The 27355-nt window shown below is 38.6% G+C and overlaps 1 protein-coding gene across 5 annotated transcripts in view; it reads right to left on the bottom strand.

Annotated features, from left to right (window-relative positions):
- The window catches only part of AKAP6 (A-kinase anchoring protein 6), a 521710-nt gene that overhangs the window by 6086 nt on the left and 488269 nt on the right, over positions 1–27355 (bottom strand). For all 5 annotated transcript variants that reach the window (XM_032344004.1, XM_032344008.1, XM_032344005.1 and 2 more), the window contains one exon: positions 1045–4460. In XM_032344004.1, the coding sequence (XP_032199895.1) occupies positions 1086–4460 (3375 nt within the window). In that variant the 3' untranslated portion in view covers positions 1045–1085. The remainder of the gene's footprint in view (positions 1–1044; positions 4461–27355) is intronic.

Below are 27355 nucleotides of genomic sequence, written 5' to 3'. Positions count from 1 at the left end.
ACGAGTTTAGGTTACAGCATTAAGCTTCTGGAGTGGGGGGTGGAGATGGCATTCGGCACCTCACACTTTGGTGAAATACAACTCTCACATTCAAAAGCTCAAATTTTCTTCTTTAGACTTGACTGAGAAAGTGTATTCATCACTGGGGTTCAGAAATGGAAAATAACTGAATTTTTGTGTCACTTTTCGAGCTATACCATCATCTCAGAATTATCAATCAATAGCTGTCTTATTAAATATGAAGAGTGGAATGACTTTCTTAAAAATTTTGATGGAAATCAGCCTGTCACCTTCAGGCAAAATTCAAAAAATTCTGTTTTTATCGAAACGCCATTAACCTGTCATGTATTCGCTCTGCATTTGCTTTCTGGGCCTGTTCTCCGTCTGTGTGTGGATAAATAGGAGCCTCTTCCCTAACATCAACTTTCCCCTCCTGTTTGAGTCCTTGGCCTTGGCTGTGATTAGGAGCTGTGACAGCACAGCCTTCCACTGGGGAAGCAAATGTGATGATAGTTGCATTAGACAGAAGCATAAAAGGGAGGCCCAGATCAGGAGATGCAGCCTTTAACCTAATCATTGTTCATTTCCAGGCACCCGAGGGAGTGGGCTGCTCTGTGTGCAGGAAACTGAAGCGGGGGGCATTGTCACTGGGCATGCATTTTGATCAGAGGGTATAACTGCAATTGGGAGAACCTTTTTTCCTCCCTCAGGGGCAGGATGTGAGGTCCTAAATTATCTGGCTACTTCCTCAAATGTAACATTCTTCTTGTCAGGATTATGTAATAAAAATAATGTCACTAAAAATGTCGCTTGTGACCGTCTCTTTCCCTTTTGCCTCGCAGTTACTTGCATTGTTGGGAATGTTTCTTCCCCCCAAATGTGTTATTCTGATAAATGTCTGCAATGACCAGTCATTCTGACTAGTATTCTCTCCTATCATGGCATTGTTGACTCAAACTCATAGTTGAAGTATATATAGATATATATTAAATATATGTTAAAATATATTAATAATATATATTAAAACACGAGGAGCATACATACCTTTCAATGAGATGATTTTCATGCGTGGAGAGGGTTACATTCTACCTATGCATATTTTTATGTTGTTCTTCATGAAGATTTAGGAGGTTTTCTTCACAGGTTAAAGTTTTGGAGTTGGGATGCAATGCAGCCTTGTCTTTTGGCTGCTTTGCCTTTGAGGAGAGTTCTGGAACTCCAGATTTGGCTGAAGCAGCATTATGTTCTTCTGGCATTCCTGATTCACCTGTGTTTTCTAAACTTTCCTTTTCACTGCCCAGCATTGAAGTGGTTAGCTCTGAGCTTTCCCCACAGATTGTAGCTTGGGGTAAACCATCCGCTTCCTTTCTGACATCAGATACTTCCTGATGGGGAGGACTTGAAAGAACCACCATGTCTGCCTCCTCAGCCAAGAGAGATGTATCGCTAAACTCAGGGGAGCCAGCTGCTGTTTGTTGGGGCACAGAAGCCTCACCAGAAATAGCAGGTTCGTCTGGAGGAGGGCCGGGGAGGCAGGGCTCATCTCCATCCAGGTCATCATCAACACAGGCCTCAAAGAAGCATTCGGGTTCCTCCTTGTCCTCTAAGCCAGAGTCGGTCATGTCCAGTGGCACTGGAGTGTTACTCTTCTCTTCCACGTAACTGGTGACCTCCCCACAATCACTGTCATGAGAGGAGAGAGATAAGTAGGAATAAAAGTCCCCTTTTCTCAGCTGGATGGGCCGGTGAGAATGTTCCAACACCTTCTCCTTGATCTGAGTTAACGAGGCAGGAGCAGCTGCCTCATTTTCAGGTTGAGATTTACTTTTTAGGGCCGTTGAAGCCATGTCGATGATTTCCTTAACAAAGTCGTGTACGGAACAATCCTCAGCATCTTTTTGATGGGAAACATCTGGCTCGCAGTCACAACAGGAAATGTTGTCACTGACAGAAACGTTCTCCTCTGTTTCATTTTGTTCAAGTGCTCGGCAGCAATGAGCAGATTTTCCAGCCACGCTTGGTGCATCATTAGATGAAGATTTCAGTACATCAGAATCCTGCCTACTGGTAACTCTAGCTTCTGAAGGCAGCTCTGGGCAAGACTTCTCAGTGGGAGTAGAAGCAGTTGTTGGATTTTCAAAATGGTGGTGGTTTTGACATTTCTTTGGACGGTGTCTAACAGTCTGGGGAACAAATTCATTTCCAGCAATATTTGCATCATCTGAGCTATCCATAAATACTTTACACTTACAATGCTCACTGTCTGAATTCTTCTTCCCAGCTGTACCGAGACTTTCCGATTCCTTCGAGATCCCATTCTGTTCATCTTTCTGCCCTTCTGGCGTGCTTTCAATATTGCCATTTTCCATGTCAGCCACATATGGGTCTTTATTGACTTTGAAAATATTTTTCTTATTTTCACCCTTTGTCCCTAACTCATGGGTATGGGATAAATTCTTGCCGTTTCCATTACTTTCGGAGAGACGTTTGATGGAGCTGTTAAGTAGAGCCTCGATGTTCAGGGTATCAGAGGGATTGGTCATCTCACTACTACTGACATCCTTACTGCCCTTTATTTCATCACTGAGATTACACCTTCTCTTATCTTTTGTCAAGGAGAGCTTTGGTCTGATCCAAGTCTGCAGTTCATTCTTTATATAGTCCAATCCTGACATTAAGTTGCATTCTTCATAAATTTCATCATCTGTTGCAATACTGGAGTCGTCATCCTCATCTTTGATGCATAGCTCTTCTTCTGTCAAGGTGAGGGTAGAGCTAGAAAGGAGGTCACTGTCATCTTCATCATCAGTGCAAGCAGAGGTACAAGAGACATTAACAATCATGCTGACATTGACGTCGCTTTCATCAGCCACCGACCGAGTCAGGCGCTTCCTGAATGATGCATTTGATTCTGGAATCTTGTTCTTGTGTAATACAATATCCTCTGAGCAAAGAGAGAGCTCATCGCTGCTACTTAGTTCTGTAAGAGATGCTGGCGAGTCTTCGTTGATAGAAGATGCTATGTCCAATGACAGCTGGCCACTAAAGGACATCTTTTGGGAACTGCTTTGGAGAGTCATATCAGAGACACTCCGTTTTATCTTTTGCTCTGAAGGGCTCTGGATATTCTCCAAACGATTCAGGAGATCTAGTGTCCTTTTACTCAGTTCACCAACTGAGCCACTGCTCACGCTTATGTCCCCAGAGCTGTGACAGCTAAAAAGATCCTCATTGCTTTTATAGGATGTCAACCAACTTTCTAAAGAGGTGCTTCGCTGGAGGCTGTCACTGCCATTTTTAAGGATGCCCAACCCAAATAAATCACCCCCTGGAGAAAGGGACTCAATAGATGAGCTGTGGGATAACAGGGAGAGCTGTCTGCCATTCTGCATGCCAGTGAATGTCTTCTCTCCATTACCACTTTTATATGAACTTCGATCCATTTCATGGGATGCACTTGCCAAAAGCCTTTCATGGGGAGGTGCATCTGGCTGTAACTCTGTAGCCTGATGTTTAGATTTGCAGGACTTTTTATCAAAATAAAAACCATGAAGCAGGGGATCCTCCACATGTGCTTTTTCACTTTGTGACTGTTTCATTATCATTGGTAATTTGAGTTTTGAGCCTTGGAGGTACGAGTAATCATAAAATGTAAACACATCATGTTTTCCTTGTAATTCTTCTCCCAAACAATCAGGGGTATATTTGGTAACACTGTTTAAATCTCCAACTTTTCCATTTACACAACTCACTGGTGAAATGGATGACTGAGAGCTGTTTGGAAGCTTAATGCGTTCCTCCTCATCTTTGAATTTCTGCTTTAACACATTAACTGCATCTCTCATTTGTGGGTCCAGATGTTCAGTTTCAGGGTTACTTGGGGACCCATCCACCACATTGAGCAAGCACATTTCTGAGTTGGTGGTGGTTTCAGTGTCCCCTTCACTCACGATTCCACTCTCACTGCCTGAATTCTGGCTCATGTCACCTCCATGGCATGGGCAGGGCTTCACCAAATTGGAACCTCCGACAAGGTCTGGCAAAGATTTGGTGGATGAAAATGAAGAGTCTTTACTGAGACTCTTTGTTAAAACACTAGGCTGTGTCACACTGGTGAACTTCGGATTGTTTTTCAGAAATGGCATGTGGCTGTCCTCATAGAGTTCCACATTGTGGAGGCTGTACACTTGGTAAATGTGTGGACTGGAGGGGGCAGTGATACTCGAGGCATACTGAGATCCCCCATGGTCACCTGCCTCTTCTTCATAACCAGGGTCCTCACTACCTATCTCTTCAAGCTTTAAGGAAGGCATGACAGGTTGGGGTTCCTGATCAAGATCATTTGAGTCTTCATTCAAACTAATTAACTTGTTGCTTATGTCAGTTTCATCCCATTCCAGGGCATCCTCACTCGTCCCATTTAGATCCATCAAGCCAGGATCAATCACATTCAAAGTCTCCTGTGTAGGGGGAAGAGAAAAAGAAGAAGAAGCAGCAGCATTAGGGAACACAAGTATGAACATTTTATCCATTCAAAATCTCTTGGAAGAGTTAGGAAAGAAATTTGCCCAAGCATGGATTTGAAAGATAGCATAATTATCAGCTCTATTGTCCTCTGGAATAACATCCAAAATTATTGAAATGGGTTTTTCTATCAATAGTAATTTGTCACTGAAGGCAATAACGTAGATTAAAATGTAAGATTATTAGAGTCAAGTTGTAATTTTTGGAATAAACCATTTCCTTTTGATTCTTTTACATTTTTAACCTGGGATTGGGTGAAGATAAAACTGTGAGGTAAATGAAGGTAAAAAGAGTACAGCCTGTGACATCTTGAAGGCACATTCGCTCTGATACTCTTAGTCTAGCAGTCCACAGTGGAATACCATTTGCAGCCACAGGTGGCAGACCCCCTCTTCTATATGCTTGGGCTTTCCACTTGAAGCAGCTTTTGCCATGGGGAAATAAAATAGGCTTGTAACCAACTGTAGAGCCATTCATGGCCAGAGACCCTTGTTTGTCCATCTTTTCTTCTGCATTCACTTTCAGAATTTGGCTCTGTTCTCAAATAGATCCAAGATAGACAACACTTGACTGGTTTTCTCACCTACATGCTATTGGACCCTGAGTCTTGAGCCCTGGTTCTCTTAGTCTCTCTCTCTCTCTCTCCATTCCCCAGTCTCTTCCTATGACAGAAATTCTACTTCGAGCTTATGAACTTGCCTCACTATTTTCAGTCCTGCCCCTGTTTATTATAAGCAGGAACCCTCCCCTCCAGACCTAGAATAACAACTATCTGAAGACTTCCTGACTCTCAAGTTTGACTCAGCCCAGATTCTCTTACATTTCATTCTGCCAGCACAGTTGGGATCCTTGATCTTTCCTTGGATGTTCTGGCTTTAACTTGGTTTAGGTAGAGCCTGACACATTAGTCTAGGACAACGTGGGTGAATGGGCTCCTGGACTCTGTCCAGATTCCCTCACCATCCTCACTTGCTGCCCAGCTGTCCAGATTCATGCCAGAACCAAGAGAGGTGATACAAGTATGCAGGCCCTGACAGGCTCACCTACATACAGAAACTCAGAATTCTGTAGCTCAGCTTCTGTTTATGCAGGGTAGTCAAACAGATAAGCATGGCTCTAGAACAGTGCCAAGTAGTTGAAACGCTGACCTTGCCACCTACCAGCTTTGGGCAAGTTGCTTAACCTTTCCGAGTGCTGATCTCTTCGTATCACTTGTGAAGGGGGCTAGCATTATCGATCTTTTGAGATAATTCTGAATACTACTGAGCTAATGCTTGTGAAAAACCGAGGAGGCAGTCAAAATTAGGTAGCTCTAACTCTTAGTCCATGCAGCATTGCTCGAGAGTGGCCTTGAGTCAATTCAGAAAGGGTTCTCTCTGCCTACCTTCCCTCCTTATTATTGCTTACAATTTGCCCTAAAAACCATAAGGGATTCATGACCTGGTAGGTAGAGAGAGATGTCACATAGTATAATAGGTCAGCATATTTGCATTACAATTCAGAATTATTTTAAGGGTCTGGTTGAAAAACAGGCCATGATGCTTTTATTCCTCAGTAGGGGGTGGGGAAAGGCTTCGCCAGAAACACATTCACAAAACTTCCCTAAGAAGCCCTCAGTCTTTCCTGGCACTAGCAGTTAAAGGATACCACAGAACCTCATTAAGTGTAAAATACCCATTAGCACTTTATTATACTGGATATGTAAGAGATTATCTGTATAGCCTACTTAAGTTTAAAAGAGTCCAGTTACAAAGTAAACATTAATTAAGGGACATTTTTATATTTTCTGACAGAAACCTTTCATGCTGCCAATGTTAGAGCAGTTCATCTAGAACACTGGCAGTCATCATACTCACTTAGGTATGGAGTACATTCACGGTGATGAATTTTTATTAGGATTTCTGTTTATTCTTTGCTTGCTGATAAAGGAAGCACTAATGACCAGTTAGTATGGCTAGTGAATGTTAAAATCTTCAGCTGTAGAAACAATCAATCAGTCTAATCAAATAGTGTATTAATTTCAAATACTATCTTGCCTGACACCGGACTCTGAGAGTGCTAATAAATAATTGAACTGGTCTTTCAGAGACGCTCTCTTTGTAACTCTCTGGTTGGCTTCAACATTTAGCAGCACGGATTTTCTCTGAGAGTCCTAAACTCGTGGGCTCACACCAGATGCAGGAATTGTGCCATCTGGGTGTGTGTCAGGAGCTTAGCCCAAGTGACGCCTGTAACTTGGACTTGTCTTCTGTGACACAGTTGTTTTCTGACCAAATGCGCCTCTGTGGCTTTACAAATGCAAGCCTCAGGAAGTGGAAAACTTACAGCAGCACCTTAAAGAACAAATCTTTTGCTCAGCTAGTAGTTGGGGTGGAGATTTGTCACAGGAAAAACATGAAACTTTAGGATGTAATATTGTCCTTTCCCCTCCTTAAGTCTCTCTTCCTATACTCTCTTAAATTTATTGTAATTGCTGAAATTTTTTATATGTCAATTCCTGGGACTATCTGACAAGATCTTTAGGAAATCATTGACTTCGGACTTAAAATTTTCTATATTAAAGAAGTGCGATTTGTTCTGCCCTCATTCACTCCCTTCTGTTGTGGATTAAATTCTGTCAATATTTTCAATAAAATCTCCATTTCCTCAAGATTTAACCTCAAACATTAAACATCCCCTGGGAGCAAGTAAGTATGGAAAGTTTCCAAGAGGAAGGGCATGGGATATTTATATAACTAAAAAGTTATCCTTGAAAGAAATGATATGTGTATAGAGAGATGTAACTGGCAGGAAAATTATTTGGTCGAATGCTCTCTTTGATGATAGCTCAGCAGCCAGTAATGCTCAAGCTAATTAACCATTTGTTGTTATTTTTCTAGAGAAACTGTCTAGCACTTTTTCAAAAGGCACAAATATTCCTGTCTTTGATAACGTGATAAATCAAAAATGGATTTAGACAAAATCTAATACTTGACTGAAACCAAAAGGATGGTGAGTAGTTCATGATGTTCCAATAGAGACACTGCAATTCCAAAGATAATTCGGAGTTAAATTAATTTGTGTGAGGCTCTTTCATTCATAAACTTGCTTCATTGGTGTAGAATTTGTCCTAAACCTAAAGCTCTACAGAAATAATTGCACACACACACACAGACTCCTTCAAGATCTGCTCAAGAAACAAGTGGATTAATTCATGCTGGGTTTTTGGTGGTTGGTTTTTGTTGTTGTTGTTGTTGTTTTGTTTTGTTTTTAATTCTTGGAAGTAGGTTCTTTATTTCACCACAATACATCCAGAAAAAGTAAAAGAGGCTGGAGAAATGATGATGATGATGATGAAAGAATCAAGATTCCATCTGTAGCAAGTAACGTACATCAGAATTAACTTCTTTCTGTACATATATGGCTTTAATTGAATTAGGTCTCCCAGGATTGCATTTCTAGGATTTTCTTAAAATTTTAGTGGGTTTTTGTAAGAGAGGAGCAACACATTACCAGCTAAAGTATGGGGATGAAGGAGCCCGACATTCTATAAAACAACCCAACAGATATGGTCTGATATGATATAGTTGCATCTTTTGAAAAACTAAAGAAGGTCAAAAAGATCAGCATGAACAGAATGTTCCAGTCAAACTTCTGGTGCTCAAAATGGGCAAAACCATTAGGAGGTCTTGCAATTTGTGTTCCTCCTATTTATTTCAGGTCCAGGACTTCATTCAGCAATACCACTTGCAAAGTCCTGGGAATAGAGATTTATCTATAGAAAAGTAGAATATAACAAAAACATACAAATAAATAAAAATGATTAAAAACCAGAAACATCATTAACTGTAATTGAGTAAAGATCTGTGTATTTACCTTAGAGCAAAGGTTATAGACAGGAGAGAGAAACTACATATATGGATCAGGGTGAGGGAGTTAAATTAAAGAAGGGGAAATTACAACTTTCATATATTTGTTCTGTTTTCCTGATGCAATTATTTTTTCTTGTCTCCCCCTCCAAATCTAAAACCAGAGTATCTGAGCATTAGATGCAAAATTGTTTTCCTAAACTTGACTTAGGTGGAAATTTTTTAAAAAACAAAATCAACATCAACAACCATAACAAATTGCTAGTTTTCAGAAAATGGAAAGACAGCTTTTAAGAGAACTTGGAGTTTGTTGTAATCTGCCTCTTTTTGGGCAGAGGTAGATTCAGAGTTAGCATGAAAAAATATAGAGGAAAAAAGAAATAGGATGAAAAGCAAAGATGTTCACTAAATGCTTATCAATCATTTGGGGATTTAGGGCAGAAATTCAAATAGATCTCAGTGTGAATCCTGACTCTCTTCTCTCACATGTTAGCTCTGTGGTCCTGGACAAGTTATTTAACAGTTAGTAGTGACTTAGTTCAACTATTTAATGGGCCTCAGTTCTATCATTTGTATACCCAAGATAATCACAGCACATTGGATCTACCTTAGGGAGTGTTGGGAGCTTCAAAAGAGAATATATATGTCAAGTCCTATGGAGAGGGCATGAGGTTGGCACACAGTAGGCACCAATGACTGGCAGCTATCAGCATAGATTCCCTTTGCTGAAGTAGGACAGGGCTGACAATTAAATAAGCATAACTATGTTTGCATGAAGACTGGTGGTTGGCTGACTAATCTCTTTAGCACAACCACATGCATGAAATTTAATGAAACAAACATCAATTAGATAGTTTACTCACTCCTTTACTACACTATAAATAGGGTGTAGGTTTGTCTTTGTCTGTCCTGACTGGGCTTATCCCTCAGGAATAACCAGAGGAGAAAAGACACCTGCCCAGCCCTCAGCAAGGCCCATAACTCAAGCACTTTCTATTTCCTGAAAATAATCTTTTTTTTTTTTTTTAAAGGCAGGTCCATTGTCTGTGAAATTCTATCACAACTGACACATGAGAGCAATCAAATCCTGCTCACTATCTATCAGATTGACAATAATGTTAAAGTAACTTGTCTCAGCTCAGAAAATGCTTTGAAAGTCTATCTCACACTAATGATCAAAAACTGTTCTAGCGAATGCTCTTTTTCAATAACAAAGCTGATCAGAAACCCAAAACAGACAAGTAAAACCCAAAGTCATCTCACAAATTGTACTAAAATGAGTGCTGACATGGACATTATTTCCTAGTCTTGACTATACCGACATTTCTGAAATAGTTGAAAAGGAAAAATCCACTGGATGTTTTTTTTTTTTTTTTTTTTTTTTTAAGATTTTATTTATTTAACAGAGAGAGATCACAAATAGGCAGAGAGGCAGGCAGAGAGAGAGGAAGGGAAGCAGGCTCCCTGCTGAGCAGAGAGCCCGATGCGGGACTCGATCCCAGGACCCTGAGATCATGACCTGAGCTGAAGGCAGCGGCTTAACCCACTGAGCCACCCAGGCGCCCTGGATGTTGTTTTAAAGTGAGTTTTATAATAGCAAAAAATTGCTTTAGTTCTCAACAGGGCCCAGGGACAAAAAAGAGAGTCCAAAATTAAGAATCAGGGGTTTTCTCCCCAGATGTAAACTCCATGAGGACAGGGGCTCTGTCTTGTTTCCAGAAGAGCCCCAGAACCTGAAACAGTGCCTGGCAGAAAGCAGGTTCTCAGAAACCTTTCCTGCGTGAATTGCATGAAGACTGGGCTGTGGTCCCATGACCTCTTCAAAAGATCTGGGAAAAGATCCAAAGGTGACATTCTGCCATGGTGAAATCACGTAGAGAATTTCTGACTTTCTAGCTGGTGCCCCCTCTCAATTAGAAAAGCTAGTATCCTCAGAAACATTATGCTCAGTAAAAGTCACATAGAACAAGTCATATTTTGTATGGCTTCATTTATATGAAATTTCAGACTAGGTAAGTCCCTAGAGACAGAATACAAATTGGTGGTCACCAGGGGCCTAAGGGGAGGGACAAGGGAAGCAATTGTTCAACACCTGTAGGGTTTCCTTCTGAAAATGTTTTGGAATTAGAAGTGTTGGTTACACAACATGGGAATGTACTCTATGCCAGTGAACTGCTCACTTTAAAATGATTAATTTTATGTTATGCTATTTTTACCCCAATTAAAAGAAGGAAAAAAAAAATGGGCACCTGGGTGGCTCTACCTTTGGCTCAGGTCATGATCCTGGGATCCTGGATTCGAGCTTCGCATTGGAGTCTGCTTCTCCCTCTCCCTCTACCCCCCTCCCCCACTTGTGTGTACTCTCTCTCAAACAAATAAAATCTTTTAAAATATAAAAATAAAATAAAATAAACAAACAAGCTAACAGGAGTCTTCAGTCTCATTGAGTTTCAGAGTCTGTAATACCATCAAACGTAACAGGACTTCATCACTCTCTGAAGGAACTTGCTTATAAAAATATTACAATATTACAAAAATATTGTAAATTTTATTGTAAATTTTTGTAAAAAATATTACATTCAGATAATATATCTGAATTCATGTATATTTTGGTACATATATTACCAATAAAGATGATCTTTTTATTACATCCTTCTTAGTTCGGTGTGTGTGCATGCTCATCATCGTCAGAAATGCTGAAGAAAAGAGCATCCTGTATGTAGTACTTCTCTTAGCTCAACTTCATTCGTTTTGATGCATTAGGCTCTTTTGAGGAGACAGGAGTGGGATTAATAGGCCCCTTATTTGCTGGGCTGGTCCAATCTCCTTTGACCTTATTTTACTGGATTCCTCTGTAGTATTTGACTCCATTTTTCTTGAAAATTTCCTCCTCCTTTGGTTACTTTGATGCTAAGCCTCCTCATAAAATCCATTTCAGCTGCCTTTTAGATGACAGGATGTCTCACAGTTCTGTCTTGCCTCTTTTCACCCTACAGACTTCCCTGCCTTGAGTTTAGCCATCATTACTATTGTCTATTATTTTGAAGGGTATATATGCTACGTTTAAGAGAAAGGAGCTCAAGAGAAAGTATGGGGGAAGCGGACATTGCAAGAAGAGGGAACAGTAAGAAGCAAAGGCAGGTGGGATAGAATTTTATGGGTACTTTCATAGGAGGGAAGAGCAACCAGCAAAGGAAACAAACAGCAGGAAAATGTAAGGAGGACTGGTATAATATCATGGAAGTTGAGACAAGGGGACATTTAAAGCAGTGGGTAGTTTAGAGTGTTTTAAGAGCAGAAGAGATAAGAAGAATGGGAGGTGAGGGAAGACCATTGAATTAGCAAGAAGAAAGTCACTTGTAACCTTAGAGAAGGCAGGTCCTAGAGGCTGGAAGGTCAGGACTGAGCATCGTATATGCCAGAGAATAGCCTGAAGAAATCCTGGTTCCCCAGTAACATTGCTGTTGAAATCAGGATCCCTGTCCTACCAGGTGCTCTTCACCACCTTTTGTGTCCTCCAGCATCAGTCTTGGAAGAAGAATGGAAGTGGAGAAACCATGGAAGCCAAAGAATGTATATAAGGTTCAATAAGCAGGGTGATCCTGAGGCTGTAGGAAGGAATTCTACAGAAGAAAGAAGGATCCATGAAATAGAAGCACTGCTTTCTTTCTTTTCTACAACTTCAGTTTCACTGGAGAGCCAGCCCCCCAGGACTACTATTCAGATCAAGAAGCAGTATCTTGGGGCACCTGGGTGGCTCAGTGAGTTAAGCCTCTGCCTTCGGCTCAGGTCATGGTCTTGGGGTCCTGGGATCAAGTCCTGCATCGGCCTGTCTGCTTGGTGGGTAGCCTGCTTCCCCCCTATCTTTCTCTGTCTGCCTCTTTGCATACTTGTGATCTCTCTCTTTCAAATAAATAAATAAAATCTTAAAAAAAAAAAAGAAGCAGTATCTTTGTGCCAATCAATTAAAGACATTTAAATATTGTCATAATTACTAACTCACTCATAGGTGCAGTAGTCTCAGTGTTGGTAGTACTAAAGTTACATGGCAATAGTCAGATGGCCTGCTTCAAGCTATGTTGTCCTTAAGCATGTTAATTATGGTATAAACCATTACTCATATCTGTTAGGTGTCCACTGTAGGAAAAAGGTCCCTTCCCACCCAACCCCGAATGTTTTACGGGAAGTAACTCAAAAAATCATCTGCTACCATTGGTAAATAAATCATTTTGTCTTAACTGTTGCTTTATATGCAAACATATTGAAACTTTCATCATATTCACAACAGAGTGAATGAGAAAATTAGGAATCTTGCTCTTCTTTGTCACTCTTTTGTTTCCCTGAAAATTTTTCTCTGGAGTTTCAAGAAAGTAACTAAATTCAGAATGGCTTAAAAATGAAACAAACAAGCAAAAAAGAATTTAGGAACAGGTTTTTAAATAAAAGGATGTCTTGATCTGACCTCTTCAGTATCATATACAACTAAAACAAACAAAAGGAAGCACAGAAGAGACATAACTTCAATAAAGTCATAAAACCCCAACCACAATAAGATGGTGGCATTTTCTACATTCTAACATGTGATAAACCTATTTAGGAGTCAGTGACAGAACCACATGCCAAGTCTCGTAAATAACTTGTTTCCCCCTAAAGTAATATCTGGCCTCATTTTGCTGGCATCCTTTCAGCTGTTTGGTGTTTGCCTTTTGACTGTCAGGACTGACAGAACATTGGAGTTTTGTGCCTCTGGAGATCAATTTTGCCTCACCTTTGCCTTAGCGAAAAGTAGACTCTTGTCCCTCCTTTATGATAAGGACCTCTCATTAATACAAAAACCTACATTTTTTTTAAACCTGCAGAGCATATTCGTAGTAAAGAGGAGGTTAAAGGCGCTGTCAACTAGTGGAAATTTCCCAGCACCCTGGGCTTTTCTGTGACATAGAGTTGGGTCTCCAACTTCAGACCGAAATCTAAGAACACGAGATTTATGGCATGCTCCTGAGGTAGCTTAATGTGTAAGGACGGCCTTGCCAACATGCTGAGGTCGGCCTGAAAAGCCAAATACCAAATATCGCCCTTTACAAAGCACGTATTAGCTGAGAAAATTGTGTGTCTTTTCAATCTCAACAAGGTACATATGAAAAGCCAACACGGTGTTATTCTAGTTCTTAGTCGTCTATTCCTCTCAGATAAATAAGCGGTGGGAGGTTTTGTTTGGTTTTTGTTTTTTTAATTCTAAGACTGTGACTACAGTGCACCATTTAGAGGGGGGAAAAAAACCCTAAGACTAAAATGTTGGCCAATTTTGATAAACCAGATTATCAAAAATGGTACATACAATTTCAGTCTCTTCTCCCTCCCAATCAATCAAACTTATCTTGCTTTTCTGACTTTTTCATCTGATTGGCCCAAGGTTTAAGATGATTAACAGGCAGCTCATCTATAATTCATTTTCTTATGATGGCTTAACCCTTGTTTCTATTATCTGATTTTATTCCATTTGATTTATACCTTTAATAGACTCCTTTAAAGATAACGGCATTCAGACTTAGGGAGAGCTACACATTCTCAGAGTTGCCAGGACAGCTCCCTCGCGTTGTCACTATTCCCTCCATGAAAGCGATGGGAGAGTATGCAAGTTACACTTGATGCTGGAAAAGCTGCTTGAAATTTCAGGATGAATTTTCCTATAAGGTAATAAACATCTTTGATGTAAGTTTCCTGAGATTTTATACTTTTGATTCCTAGAATCCTTAGACATGTTAAAACCACAGAATCCCTGGGGGGATTTTCTTTTTCGATCTCAAGAGAGAAATACTAAGGATCCTAAGATCCGATTAGATTTAAAAACTCCATCTTGATTGCAACAGAAGCTCTGGTCCTGGTCTCTCATGGAGGAGGCACTTGAGAGTTTTGAATGTCAGGACGTTAATTCAAACTGTAACCCGAATCAAAGATTCCCAAATCAAAGACATGTAAATTTCATTCTAGAGAAAAAATGACCTCAAAATGTGAGTTCATTTTGTAAATTAAAAAAAAAAATAAGGCAATATTAGAAGTTTAGTGTCACCTTAATCCCTTAAAATCCTTTTGCAAGGCAAAGGCAAAAATAACAAAAAATAACTAGAGCCTCAAACCCTTCAGATATGGATTCTTTAAGCCGGCAATTTAGAGAATATGCTGAGTTTATAGTCCAGGGAGGCAGGACACTGACCGGCCAGTGGAGCTAATTACGTGGGCAAGACCTGCTGAATTTACTACTCCACGCACTCAACAACAGTAGCATTTGTGACTTATCTCTGCTTTGTTTGCACTCCGCGCACAGCGTAGCGTACGTTAACTACATAAACCTTGACTGCTTTTCTTTTCCCCTTAATAAATAGCAAGCAATCAGGGAAATATAATGTAGGTGACCTCCACCTCCTCCCAAATCAACAATATTTTTCAAAGGTCTACTTTACACAAGACATTCTCCTGGCAAACATCATCACTGCTATTAGGAAGCGTGGGGAACACTTGGAGAAATAGAGATCCCTTATGTTTATCTGCAGATGGGCTCCATACCAAGGTAACAAAGCGTTATTTTTTTCTCCTAATTTAAAGTCCCTCCTCCCACCAAATTAATCATTTTCTCTCGTTATTTAGTAAAATCACTAGATGAGCTGTGACTCCATAAACTTTAGGAACTCATTTATTATGTTGCCTGATCAGACCTTGCATTTATTTACACAGTGTACCCATAAAACCCAGCTTTCATTAGTGCTGGGGAGGAACAGTCCTGCTCCCTACGCTGGGGAAGGTGAAGCTGGAAAAGATAATTAACCATGAAACAATAAGGAGGCTTGCTGGGTAAGCAGTAGTGTGAAAACAGTTACTACTCACAAAAGAGGGGAAATTAGCTTGCTGGATAAAAAAGGAAGTGTCAGATTGAAGACTGAAAGGCCTGCCAACAGAAGTAGATAGCTCTATGCATCATTAATGAAATTTTTTAACACTTAAACGCCACAGCTGTCCACATTTAAATGCATGTAAATGCCATGTGTTTCCAGAGATTAATATGCATGTTGAAATATTTCTTTTCCCCTTAAACTTCTAGATGTTGTCTCTGTCTGTTTCATTTCACCTACTTTCTCTCCAAGAATAAAAATGCACCAGCTTTCTCAGCATTGTGTCCTCATTTCCAAAACCCACATACACCGAGCATCCTGGAGATGGGCAGTGTGCTCATTATATTTTAACAAACACATTATTTTACATTCATAATACCGATATTTTAGTAAACAGAAAGTTTGTTTTGATTTTGCTGCTTCACAGAGTGAAGACTTATGATGTGCGTTTCCTTTCAAAACTTCCTCCTGGAGCATTAGTGCTCCCCGAAGCAGCCCCATTTTGGCAGAAATTCAGTTCTGTGAAGTGCCAAAAGAAATAGAATAAACAAACACTGCTCCATGCAGCTGGCAAGATAATTTACATATTACTGCACACCAAACATGAAGACCTGAATATGGATTAGAGCGCCGGTGATGACACAAATGTCATATAGATAAAGAGAAACAAAATCCAACACATCGTTGTTTATTTTACCCCTGCTACTGTATGAGTGCCACTCAGAAAGAAAAAAAAATATGGAGGGATTGCTTTCTGAAAATTGGATTCCCTTTCTCATTTGAAGTGGCTTCTTTCAGACCATGAAACAAGAAAGAGAGCAAAAAGGCAAGGATTCTTTGGAGCCCCTCACATTCTGCACTTTTGTCCTGTGAGTTCAACCGATTGCAATGTGCATCAATTTGAATGACATGGGTTAGCCATCTTACAGAAACAACCTTTAATATACGGGCACCTGGATCCCCACCTCATCCTTGTGCAGCCCTTGAGGATTCTGGCTGAGCACATTGCTCTTTAACTGAGAATTTAATTTCCCTGAGTAGGATCCTTGGGTAGGCAGGTCCAGTAGGCCATCCTGGCCCATTAAAGTTCCAGCTGGAAACACCACAGAGTAGACAGGACTTGCCTTGAATCCTTAGCTAACTTCTCTTCTCTCCTCATAATGCCTGCACATGTCGATGGCTTGCGTGCTGCAAAGGGGCTGACCCTTCCTGCTCATGACTAGATGTATTGGTGTCCTAGGGAGGAAGGGAAAACTCTCTAGATATTTATTGCCATAACTCCTTTCCAGTCCTTGGAGATGACAAGAGGATATGAAGAGCTAAGAAGGTAACACTTAACAAATGATGATGGTGACAAGGTGAGGAATACAGAGAACACCAGATATGTTTAGCTTCCACCAAAGTAAAAATTCTTTATCCCACATTGGACAAGGTTGACTTTTCTTATACTATCTTAGAAGCTTCTAGTGCTTTAATATTTAGAAGTAATTGTCATGATACTTACTCTTGCTTAAGTGTAAAAACAAGGGGAGAAATCGGGGCCATGTAGGAGAATCTAGTTAGTTAGATACAATTAAAGTTTAGTAGTCAAGGAATGTTCTTTAACATTGAAGAAACAAACCATTTAAGGTAGGTCAAGAGAGTTGAGTGTTATTTTATCTGGTGGGAAAAAGGCTACACAGGGGCTTGTTTTCCACAGCATTTGGAAGGTTACTATGACTAGGACAATGAAAAAGTTATTTATTTTCATAACTCCAAACTCAAGAAATGGAATTACACTGCAGCAAGAAAAAGTAGGTGAGATTCACCAGAAGGATTTGTTATTGAAAGGGCAACTAAACATTCTCATAAACTCCCATAAAGTTTGTGAAAAATCTATCCCTAGATTTCTTTAAAGACAGAAGGGAGAAAACAAAGTGGTTCAAGATAATCCTACATACCACTTCTCAAACCAAGCTTCCTAAAATAAATCCTTTCATGGTGTTACTCCTGTCATTAAAAACAAAACAAAACAAATACCAACAACTTTCAGTGGCTTTTTTCTCTTCTAAATTATTCTGACTTTTAAGGCATTCCATAATCTGGTCAAATAAAAATGACCAAAATTTAATTTAATGCTTCCAAAGCTGACCTTCACCACAGTAACTGTCTCATGAATATCCCCTGCTCACTCATGTTGCCGTGCCTCTGTTCGTAGCAAGTATTCCATAAATATTTCCTGAATGAATGAATGTGGTTTCCATTGCCCTCACCAAGTCTCTCAAAATTCAGTCTTAAACTTCTCTATAAAGATTGATCTGGATACTCTGCCCTCAGTGATTTCTCTCTCATTTGATTCTACACCAGTGATAGAATCATACAATTTACTACTGACATTTGTTTATCCATTCAACAAATGTTCAATGAATACTTACTACGTAGTATGGCCCAATCACTGAGCACAGACTCACCTGTCAAATATCTTGCAGCTTTGTGTTTAGTTTTGTAATTGGTGCTGTCATTTCCAGCCCAAATACAGCCTGGATTAATTATTGTCTCATTTATGTTGATATTATCTTAGTATCACTCCATATAGCTTGCCAATTTCTTTAGGGTGGAGACCATATCCTGTAGTACTTCTGTGTAGATAAATCTCTGAACAATGCTGACCACAGAGTAGGTACTCAAGGTACTCTTGATTATCTGCCTATAGGTTCAGTCCCTTCCAATTCCATGACCCAGTGGAATCAGGCAACAAACCTTCCTTGCAAATAGGTTAAATATTCAGAATCCAACTCATGCATAATCAGTAGTGATATACTGATGGTATTATGACTGCAGAAAGAATATTTAACCTAAGTTAAAATACCTTTAGTTTTTCAGACTTAGGGCTTATGGATCTGCCTTTACTATCCTGCTTTACTATACTTTTCTATGCAAAAATTTGCTTTTTCAATTTCGGTATTTCAATTTTAACCGCCTCGATGACAATACAAAAACTTTTCTTGACATTCAGCAAACTTAGTCATTTACATGTTAAAAAATCATAAACACAACTCAAGTGAAACAATAGACCTAGAATATTAGACCTGAATAAAAAAGAAAATCAGAGTAAATCTGATCTTCCTATAGCAGGATAAGAAAATTATTTGACCCAAGTGGCATTTTCAATTATGTTTTTTCTTTAATCAAAATTTAAATGTGACTATTGTTTCAAGATCAGCGGGGTTGGTATTAAGGCTTAATGCCTATTATGTCTAGGGGCACCTGGGTGGCTCAGTGGGTTAAAGCCTCTGTCTTCCACTCAGGTTATGATCCCAGGGTCTTGGGATCGAGCCCCACATCGGGCTCTCTGCTCTGCAGGGAGCCTGCTTCCTCCTCTCTCTCTCTGCCTGCCTCTCTGCCTACTTGTGATCTCTGTCTGTCAAATAAATAAGTAAAATCTTTAAAAAAAAATACCTATTATGTCTAGACCAGTGCTTCCCAATCTTCCTCAAGTTATGACATATGGAAAGTGCTAATATAGACTTGCTTACCAGGAAGGAAGGAAGGAAGAGATTACTCACTAAAGATTACTGATTACTCCCAGGCCCTGCCCAGCATTCCCCCTCCCCACCCCCACCTCCCATACACACACCAGGAGGGATGAGGGTTTCAATATCTTAGCTCACCTCTAACTAATTCAAGGTACATGGCTAGGATGACATAAATATAATTAGAGACTTCTCTGGTTGGGAAACCATGAATATATGAGAAGGTGGAGAAGTGGGTCGATGAAGACTGAATTAATGGCAGTTTGATATAGGAAGAAAAAATAAATACATAGACTAAAGCAAATTAATATGAACTTTGTAGAAAATGTCATTCATTCAATAAATATATATTTAACAAATTCATCCAGCACATATTTATTGATTCCCCTGTCTTGAATAAAACAGACAAGTTTCAGTGGGTAGGATTTACCTAGTGGGTAAGATTACAATCTGTGATAAGATATAAGAGGCAAACTTGATCTACTCCAGGAGGTCAAGAAAAGCTTGCCTGAGGAAGTGGTTCTTCAGCTGATTTGCGCAGGGTAATAAGAATTTTCTGGGAGGCAACTCACAGCATGGTGAGTGGTGAAGGCAGAAGGAACAAGGCTCTCAGGCAGGAGGGAACATGCTGCATTTGGGGGCCTGACAGCAGGTAGTGCGTCTGGCCTGCAGAGACAGGGTATGTGACTGGAAATAAGTCTGGAGAAGCAGGCAGAGTGGTATGATCAGATGAATGTTTTTTTTTTAAAGATTACATGGGCTGCAGGCTAGAGATCAGACTGGAAAGGGAACAAAACTTGATGGGAAGAAGACAACTTTAGACGCTATTGCAGTGGTGCAGGTAAGAGGAATAATGAACATTTCCTGAGCACTTGGTCTGTGCTGGGTAGTATCCTAAACACTTTATGAAAGATGCCAGCAACTCTGACTAAGGTGGTATACAGGTAGGCTAATCTAGATGGACTTCAGAGCTCTTTCGAAAGTCAAACTACTGGGACCTGAAAAACGTGATTTTTAATGGGTTTAAATATTCCAACAACTTACTCACAGTTTACTTAAATACATATTATAAATCCATACTGTTTTCATTTATGTTTGATTTTTTAAATAAAACATGATAGAACTATTCATATAAAGGGCTCAGATTATTTTCTGAAAGTAAATTTGAGAAGAATAAACAGTAGGCCAAAGGGTGTGACAATTTTTAGGATATTGATAAGTAGCTAAATACATAATTATGCTAGCTTGCAACACATTCTCACCTCTCTAACACAGGAATATGTCATTAATTTCCCTTTCTTTTGATGGGTAAAAAATAGCAACTGACAAACTATGTTACTTTGCATTTTTTTCATTACTAGTTGGATTGGATATTTATTCGTGGGTTTAGTAACCATTTGTATTTACTACTTTGCATTTATTTATCATTTGATCATACCCTTTGCCCATTTTTTCAGTATTTAGAACTAATTGGACAGACAGTTATTAGGGCAAATGGTTTATGTAGTGTGAAAGGATTTTAATACAAAATGGGACTGGAGGATACAGACTGGAGAATCTCACACACTCTTCCTCAGAAGAACATAACTTAAGAACTGAGAAACGGATTTCTTTAAAATTTCTGATTTATACAAGATTGAGACTTATCTCCTGATCAATGATCTGCCAAGAATCCTCCCCAACCTCAAGCCAATGAACTTATGCCTGGACTCTAGCAGGACTTCCTGACCTTTGCACACTTTGCCTATAAATATAGCTCACCCTAAACCCCCAGTGGACTCACCTGTAGCTTGCTACAGCACGCTTTTCCTGAATTGCAATTCCTCTGCTATTCCTGAATAAACCCAATTTCTGGTCATTCAAACTTACCTCAGTTTACTTCCTTATTTAGGTTGATGGTAGTCAGAGTGGGGCAGGTCTACAGTGGCTTGGAAGATAATGAACTCAAATTTGCAAGCAAACTAGAGGTACAACATATCATTGTTCAGTGGGATGACATCATTCCAATAGTGTTTCTGTCAGTAAAGCCAGACAGTGGTATGCTGAGTGACTGAAGAGGTGAGTTGGAAATCAACATACTGAGGAGGAATCTACTCTAATCATCAGGCTGTGCCAAGAGTGGACTAAAACTAGGATGGTGAAAACAGAAAAAGGAGAGTGTGACTTTGCATCACCTTGTCACCCCAACATTACTCAGGGAAATGGAAGCCTGCATCCAACCTCAAACCACTTGTACCATTAATAGTTCAATTTCTACAGATTATCTATCAAAAAGGTCTGTACTCCTTTGGGAATCACTCTCATTGCCCTTGGGCTTACTATGTATAGCCCTTCTGCTGCAATCTAGGTTTGAAACTCTTGTCTGGGCCCTTTTTGATTGATGTTTCCTAAGATTTGGATTCTTAGCTCTGCTTGATCCTATCCTGCTTCTGAGATTACTCCTGGATTTACATCTTGCAGCCTTTGATCAGGTTTGCACCTACTACTGAACTCTGGAGCCCCTGGTTTGGGTCAGAACACTTCATTTTTTTCTTTCTTTTTTTTTTTTTCCAAAGATTTTTTATTTATTTATTTGAGATAGAAAGAGAGCAGAGCAAGGGGAGGGATACAGAAGAGAGGGAAAAGCAGACTTCTTGCTGAGTAAGAAGCCCGATGGTGGGCTTGATCCCAGGACTCTGGGGTCATGACCGGAGCCTAAGGCAGACACTTAACTGACTGAGCCACCCAGGCGCCCCCTAGAATACTTCATTTCAACTTGTGCTGAGGGCTTCTGATTTTAACTCTGATAGGTAAACAGCTTTGGTTATTGTCACTCCTGTCTTCAAAAGAAGGAAAAACTAAACAAACTGAAAGCCAATGACTTTTCTTGTAACCTTCTAAGCACTGAGCTTGCCAGGAAAATGGACATCCTGAAATCTGTAGATGCAGGCAAGTCCAGATAATCACAGATAAGATCTACTTACCTAAAGCAGAAGCTATTAGAGCCATAAACTGGTAGGAGCTCCTAGCTTTCCTATCTCCCCTCAGGTGTGGGGAAGCTAAGAAACACTTATGAAGGACACAGGCCCACTAAAACTGAGAGTTAATCTTTTTTTTTTTCTTTTTTAAGATTATTTATTTATTTTTTAGAGGGAGAGAGAGAGAGTGCATGAGTGAGAAGGGTGGATGAAAAGGGAGAGAGAATCTGAAGCAGACTCCACATTGAGCATGGAACCCAATGTGGGACTTGATCTCATGAGCCTGAGTTCACAACTTGAGCTAAAACCAACAATCAGATGCTCAAGTGATTGTACCACCCAGATGCCCCAAACTGATAGTTAATCTTAAAAGTATTAAACACTCTTTCTCCCGTACTCATTATCTACACCACAAAGAGTGTCAGTAGAGAGGGGATTATACCTAAAAGAGTGGTAAAATATCTTAAGAATTCTTAGGAATTTCAAAAGCTACAGAGGAGTTAAAAATAATACACTAAAGAAGTTTGAGGTTTGTCACAAAAGAATAACAGCTGTGGCAAACATGAAATAGAACTTAACTCCTAGACAGATTAAAATAAAACCTACACTAACATCCTATTTACCTGAATTCCTATTACCTGATATACCCTGTCCAGCTTTCACAAAAATATTATAAGACATGCTAAAAGACAAGAAGAAAGTAAAACAGTCTAAAGAGACAAAGCAAGCATCAGAATCAGACCCAGGTATGACACAGATTTGGGGATTACCAGTCAGAAATTTCTAAATAACTATGATGAACATATTAACGACTATAATAAAAAAAAGTAGACAATATGCAAGAACAGACAGGTAGTATAAGCATGGAGATGGAAACTCTAAGAATGAATCAATAGGAAATGTTAGGAAAAAAAAACTGTAAAAGAAACAAAGGGTGCCTTTGACAGACTTATTATTAGACTGGACACAGCCAAGGAAATAATTGATGAACTTGAAGATAGTCAATAAAGACTTCCAAATCTAAATGCAAAGAGGAAAAAAAGTGCTAAAAAAGAATGAAACATCCAAGAACTTTGGGATAATTTCAAAGGATACAACAGATGTGTAATCAGAATACCATAAAGAGCAGAAAGACAGAATGGAGAACAAGAAATATTTGAAGTGGAATGAATGCGAATATTCCAAAATTAATGACACACACCAAACCCAGAACCAGGAATCAAGAAAAACACCAAACTGGCCTATCATATTCTCAAACTGTAGCAAACCAGAGACAAAGAGAAAAATCTTGAAAGAAGTCAGAGGGGGAAAAATGCCTGACTTATGGAAGAACAATGACAAGAATTACAGTGAACTTCTCATCAGAAACCATGCAAAGAAGAAGAAACTGGAATGAATATATATAAATCATCACAAGAAAAAAATCCTGTTTTTCTTTCACAAACAAAAACTGAGGAGATTCATTGTAATCAGAAATGTTAAAAGATATGTTGAAAGAAATGTTAAGATATTTTTCAGGAAGATGGAAAATTATATAGATCAGAAAAAGGAAAAAGCAATGGAGAAGGAATAAATGAAGGTAGAATAAAATCATTTTTCTTACTGTTATTTGAGCTAAAAGATACTGTTTACATAAAGTAGTAATAGTAACAACGTTTTGGGAAATGAATGGCAGTAATATAAGGGATATGTGGAAAGAATAGAGAAAACTCTTATTATAAGTCACCTGCAGTGTATGTGAAAAGGTATAGTGTTATATGAAGGCAGGCTTGGATTAGTTTAATATGTGTCTTAAAAGTTCGAGGATAACCACTACAATTTTTGATATGCTAAAAGAGAAGACAACATGAAATAATACAAAATGTTCCATTTAAATTTTAAAAAAGCAGGAAAACAAGGAAAAGAAATCAAGAACAAATGCAATGAAGATAAAAGTTACTATGAATACAACTATATTAATAATCACCTTAAATGTGAATGGTTTAAGTACTGCAATTAAAAGAGATTTTCAGAGTAGATTAAAAAAAGGAAAATCCAACTATATGTTGTCTACAGAACCCCATTTTAAATACAAAAATTCAGAAATGTTAAAAGAATGCAAAAAGATATACTATGCTAACATCGATCAGAAGAAAACTGGACTAAATTTCAGACAAAGCAGACTCAGAAAACAAGGAAAATTATCACAGATAAAGAGGGGCATTACATAATAATGGAGAGATCAATACTCTGAGAAGAAGGAACAATTCTAAACATGTATGCCTCTAACAAGAGGACATCAAAATATGTGAGGCAAAAACTGATAGGACTGCACGGAAAAACAGGAAACCCATTATTACAGCTAGATTTCAACCAGTGCCGAGGATTCCGCTTTAGCTTTATTCTTTCAGTAATTGATATATTAATCAAGCAGAAAAGCAGTAAGGATACAACTGACCTGAACAGCATGATGAAGCAACTAAATCTAATGAACATTTATGTAAATTTCACTCAAAAACAACAAAATACACATTCTTCTCAAACTCACATGGAACATTCACTAGGGCAGACAATATTCTGAGTCACAATATACACTTTAACAAATTAAAAAAAAAAAAAAAACGAAACAGAGATCATACCTACAATGTATGCTTTCAGACCACAACAGAATTAAGCTAGACATCAGTAACAGAAAGTCCGCTAAAAAATCCTCAAATATATTGAGATTTAAAAATCCATTTCTAAATAACACATGGGTTAAAGAAGTACTGAGAGAAATTTTTAAACATTTTAAACTAAATACAAATTAAAATACAATTCATCAAGATTGTGAGATGCAGCAAAAGTAGTGCTTAGAGGGAAATTTATAGCATTAAATGCATATATTAGGAAAAGAAGAGAGATCTAAAATTTGATAAACTAAGCTTGTACCTTAGAAAACTGAGGGGAAAAAAAGGGCAACCTTAGCCTAAAACAGAAAACATCAATTAAAGTAATAAGAGAACGATGGAGAAATAAAATCAATCAGTGCTGAGAGGGCTGTCTCTAGAATTAATTTAACTGGTTTAGGTTTGGCCAGTTCTGGCTGGAAAGGAGAGCTTATGTCATCCACAGAATCTATTGCACAAGATTTCCTCCACTCCTACTCACTTTTCTGCCATTTGCTCATGTGTTTATTAAGAAAAATAAATTCATTGCCCCATATGCCAGGCAATGTATTCATTTCTAGACTATTACAAAGATAAATAAGACTCGGTCCCTGTAATAAATAATAATAGCAGCTAACATTTATTGACTCTGAGGCAGCAGTTATTCAAAGAACTCTGCAACTTTTAATTCATTTAAACCTCACATAAAGGTTGGTGGATATCATAGTTTACCTCCATCTTATAGATGAAGAAACTGAAGCATAGAAAAGCTAGAAAATTTGCCACAATCACATTGCTGCTAGGGGCAAAGTCTGGGCTAAGCTCTTGGTCATGGCTTTCAACTGCAATACTCAAGGAAAGAAAATTTCTCAACTTCCCTTGAAAATCTACTCTTGTCTACTGGAAATCCTCACATTAAGGGCACGTACTTTACATTTAACATCAACCCCTTCAACTGAAATCTAAAAGCATTTCTTTCTTTCCTTCCTCTCTCCCTTTCTTTTTCTCGCTGAATGGAAACAGGAGGGAGGGACTAGAGAGCTGTGTATAATGCACTTTCATATATCTGAAAAAAATGGTAAGGAATTTATGAAAGAAAAAGAAACTTATTGGAAATTACTTTTTAAAAGAGCTTTTTGGTATTTGAAGCTTGGCTAGAAATATTCTAAAGAAGAAAGCTGTTTTTGACATGTATAAAGATTTTTTAACAACCATCTCTCTTGTAAGTAATTAAGTACAAGTAATTACATAATTACTTGATTATGTAGCAGCACTAAAATTTTACAGGAGGTTTTTCACTTAAACTCTAGCCTTATAAAAATAATTGCCACAAGTCAAAATTATTTTCTAAATGCAGTAATTCTTTCTGCCTTTAATTTTTTTGAGGGGGGGGGGCGGGTGAGGTGAAATCTAGGTCTATTTTTGTTTAGCAACCAGAGCCAAAGAAATATGTAATTTAATAATGTGTCACTGTGTTCAGACACTGACTTAAAACTTAGAATGAATCTCCAAGTTACAATGGTGAGAAACACTTAGATAGGAAATGAAATTATAAGCCAAGGTCACTTTTTGAGAATTTCTTTGGTCGTAAATTTCTAAAACCATCAGTCATATTTGGGTGAGAGTGCTATTATTTTAGTCACAAAAGGGCATTTTAAAATACTTGGTTTCTCAAAGCACATCACCAAATAATAAGATTGAGAGATAGAAAACGCATTGGAAATCAAGAAGACTCACAAAACATTATTTTAGGCAACCTCTGCTTATAAGAAACAAGCTTGAGTAACATATTATGTAGGCTGGCCTTCCTGCCTGCCTTCCTTCCTTCTCTTTTCATTTTAAAGTGAGCTGTCTCATCATTGCAAATTTTCTCAAGTTCTTAGAACTCTAATTAAAATGTGGTAATTGGTTATGTTACCTCAATTACCATGATGCATGGACATTGATGCAAAGTGACATCAATTGAGTCCCTTGGGTGTTTTACCCTGGGGCCATCCCATTTACCGTGGCCTTATTATTTTCAATTATGTGGCTAGCTATGTTGCATAGTTTCAAGGCCAATAAAAGTGCAGGGGTTTTCTGAACTGCAGGTTCTGTTTTCAGTGCTAGAGCTCTGGAGTGCCAGGGCAGAAAGAAAAAAATAGAGGTTATTTTGTGGAGAATAAAAACGTAAAATCCTACATCCACTAAGGAGTCAAAGGTACACTTGCTAAAATAAAGGTATTTCAAAAGAACACAGATTTTTCTGTTTAAAACATCTGTTTGAAAAGTAAGAATGATTTATTTGCTACTGATATCTACTCCTCCTAACAAGAAAAATAGTGATAGGACCATTCAGAGGTCTTATATGAGGAGGTAGATAGGGGAAGAAACTGAGATTGAAAAGATAAACTTTAAAGGTTTGGTTTTGAACAGGGCTAAGCAGAATTGAATTGAGTGTGCTACAAGCTTATATTACAGCATGACAGTATTTTCCAGAGATGGGTCCCAGCATGAATGTGAAGGTAAGATCACTCCAAAATGGTTACAGTATACAGTACTGCCCCATGGGGACACCACTGGTGTTTGTGGGGAAAAAGTCATTGTTTGTTCTATGCACAGTGGTTGTCTCCCCACTTGCATCCATTCAGGGCTAGTGGTTTCTGCAGGAATGACTCCTGGACATTTCTCCACAAAACCTCTAGGAGTGAATTTGGAAATAATTTGGGGACATCATCAATAAATATAATTTGACACTATATCAAACCGGTTTCATTTCCTGAGTATGATTCCTGTGTCTTCACAAGGTTTTAATTTAAAAAAAAATCATATTCTCAGATTTCCAAAAAAAAATGAAGAAAATTTTCTGTCCTTTTACTTATTAGGTTATATCTTGATTTCCTTTGAGTGTTTCCAAATTGGTACATTTGTTCATGCAGGTGAGAGAGGAAACTGAATTGGGAAAGTTGTAAGAGAAAGGAGGAATTGTACTGCCTGAAGATCTCTTATTTCATTTTTAAA

This window comes from Mustela erminea, chromosome 5 (genome assembly GCF_009829155.1).
Source record: "Mustela erminea isolate mMusErm1 chromosome 5, mMusErm1.Pri, whole genome shotgun sequence".
Classification (NCBI taxonomy): Eukaryota; Metazoa; Chordata; class Mammalia; order Carnivora; family Mustelidae; genus Mustela; species Mustela erminea.
This window is presented reverse-complemented; position numbering and strand designations above follow the sequence as displayed.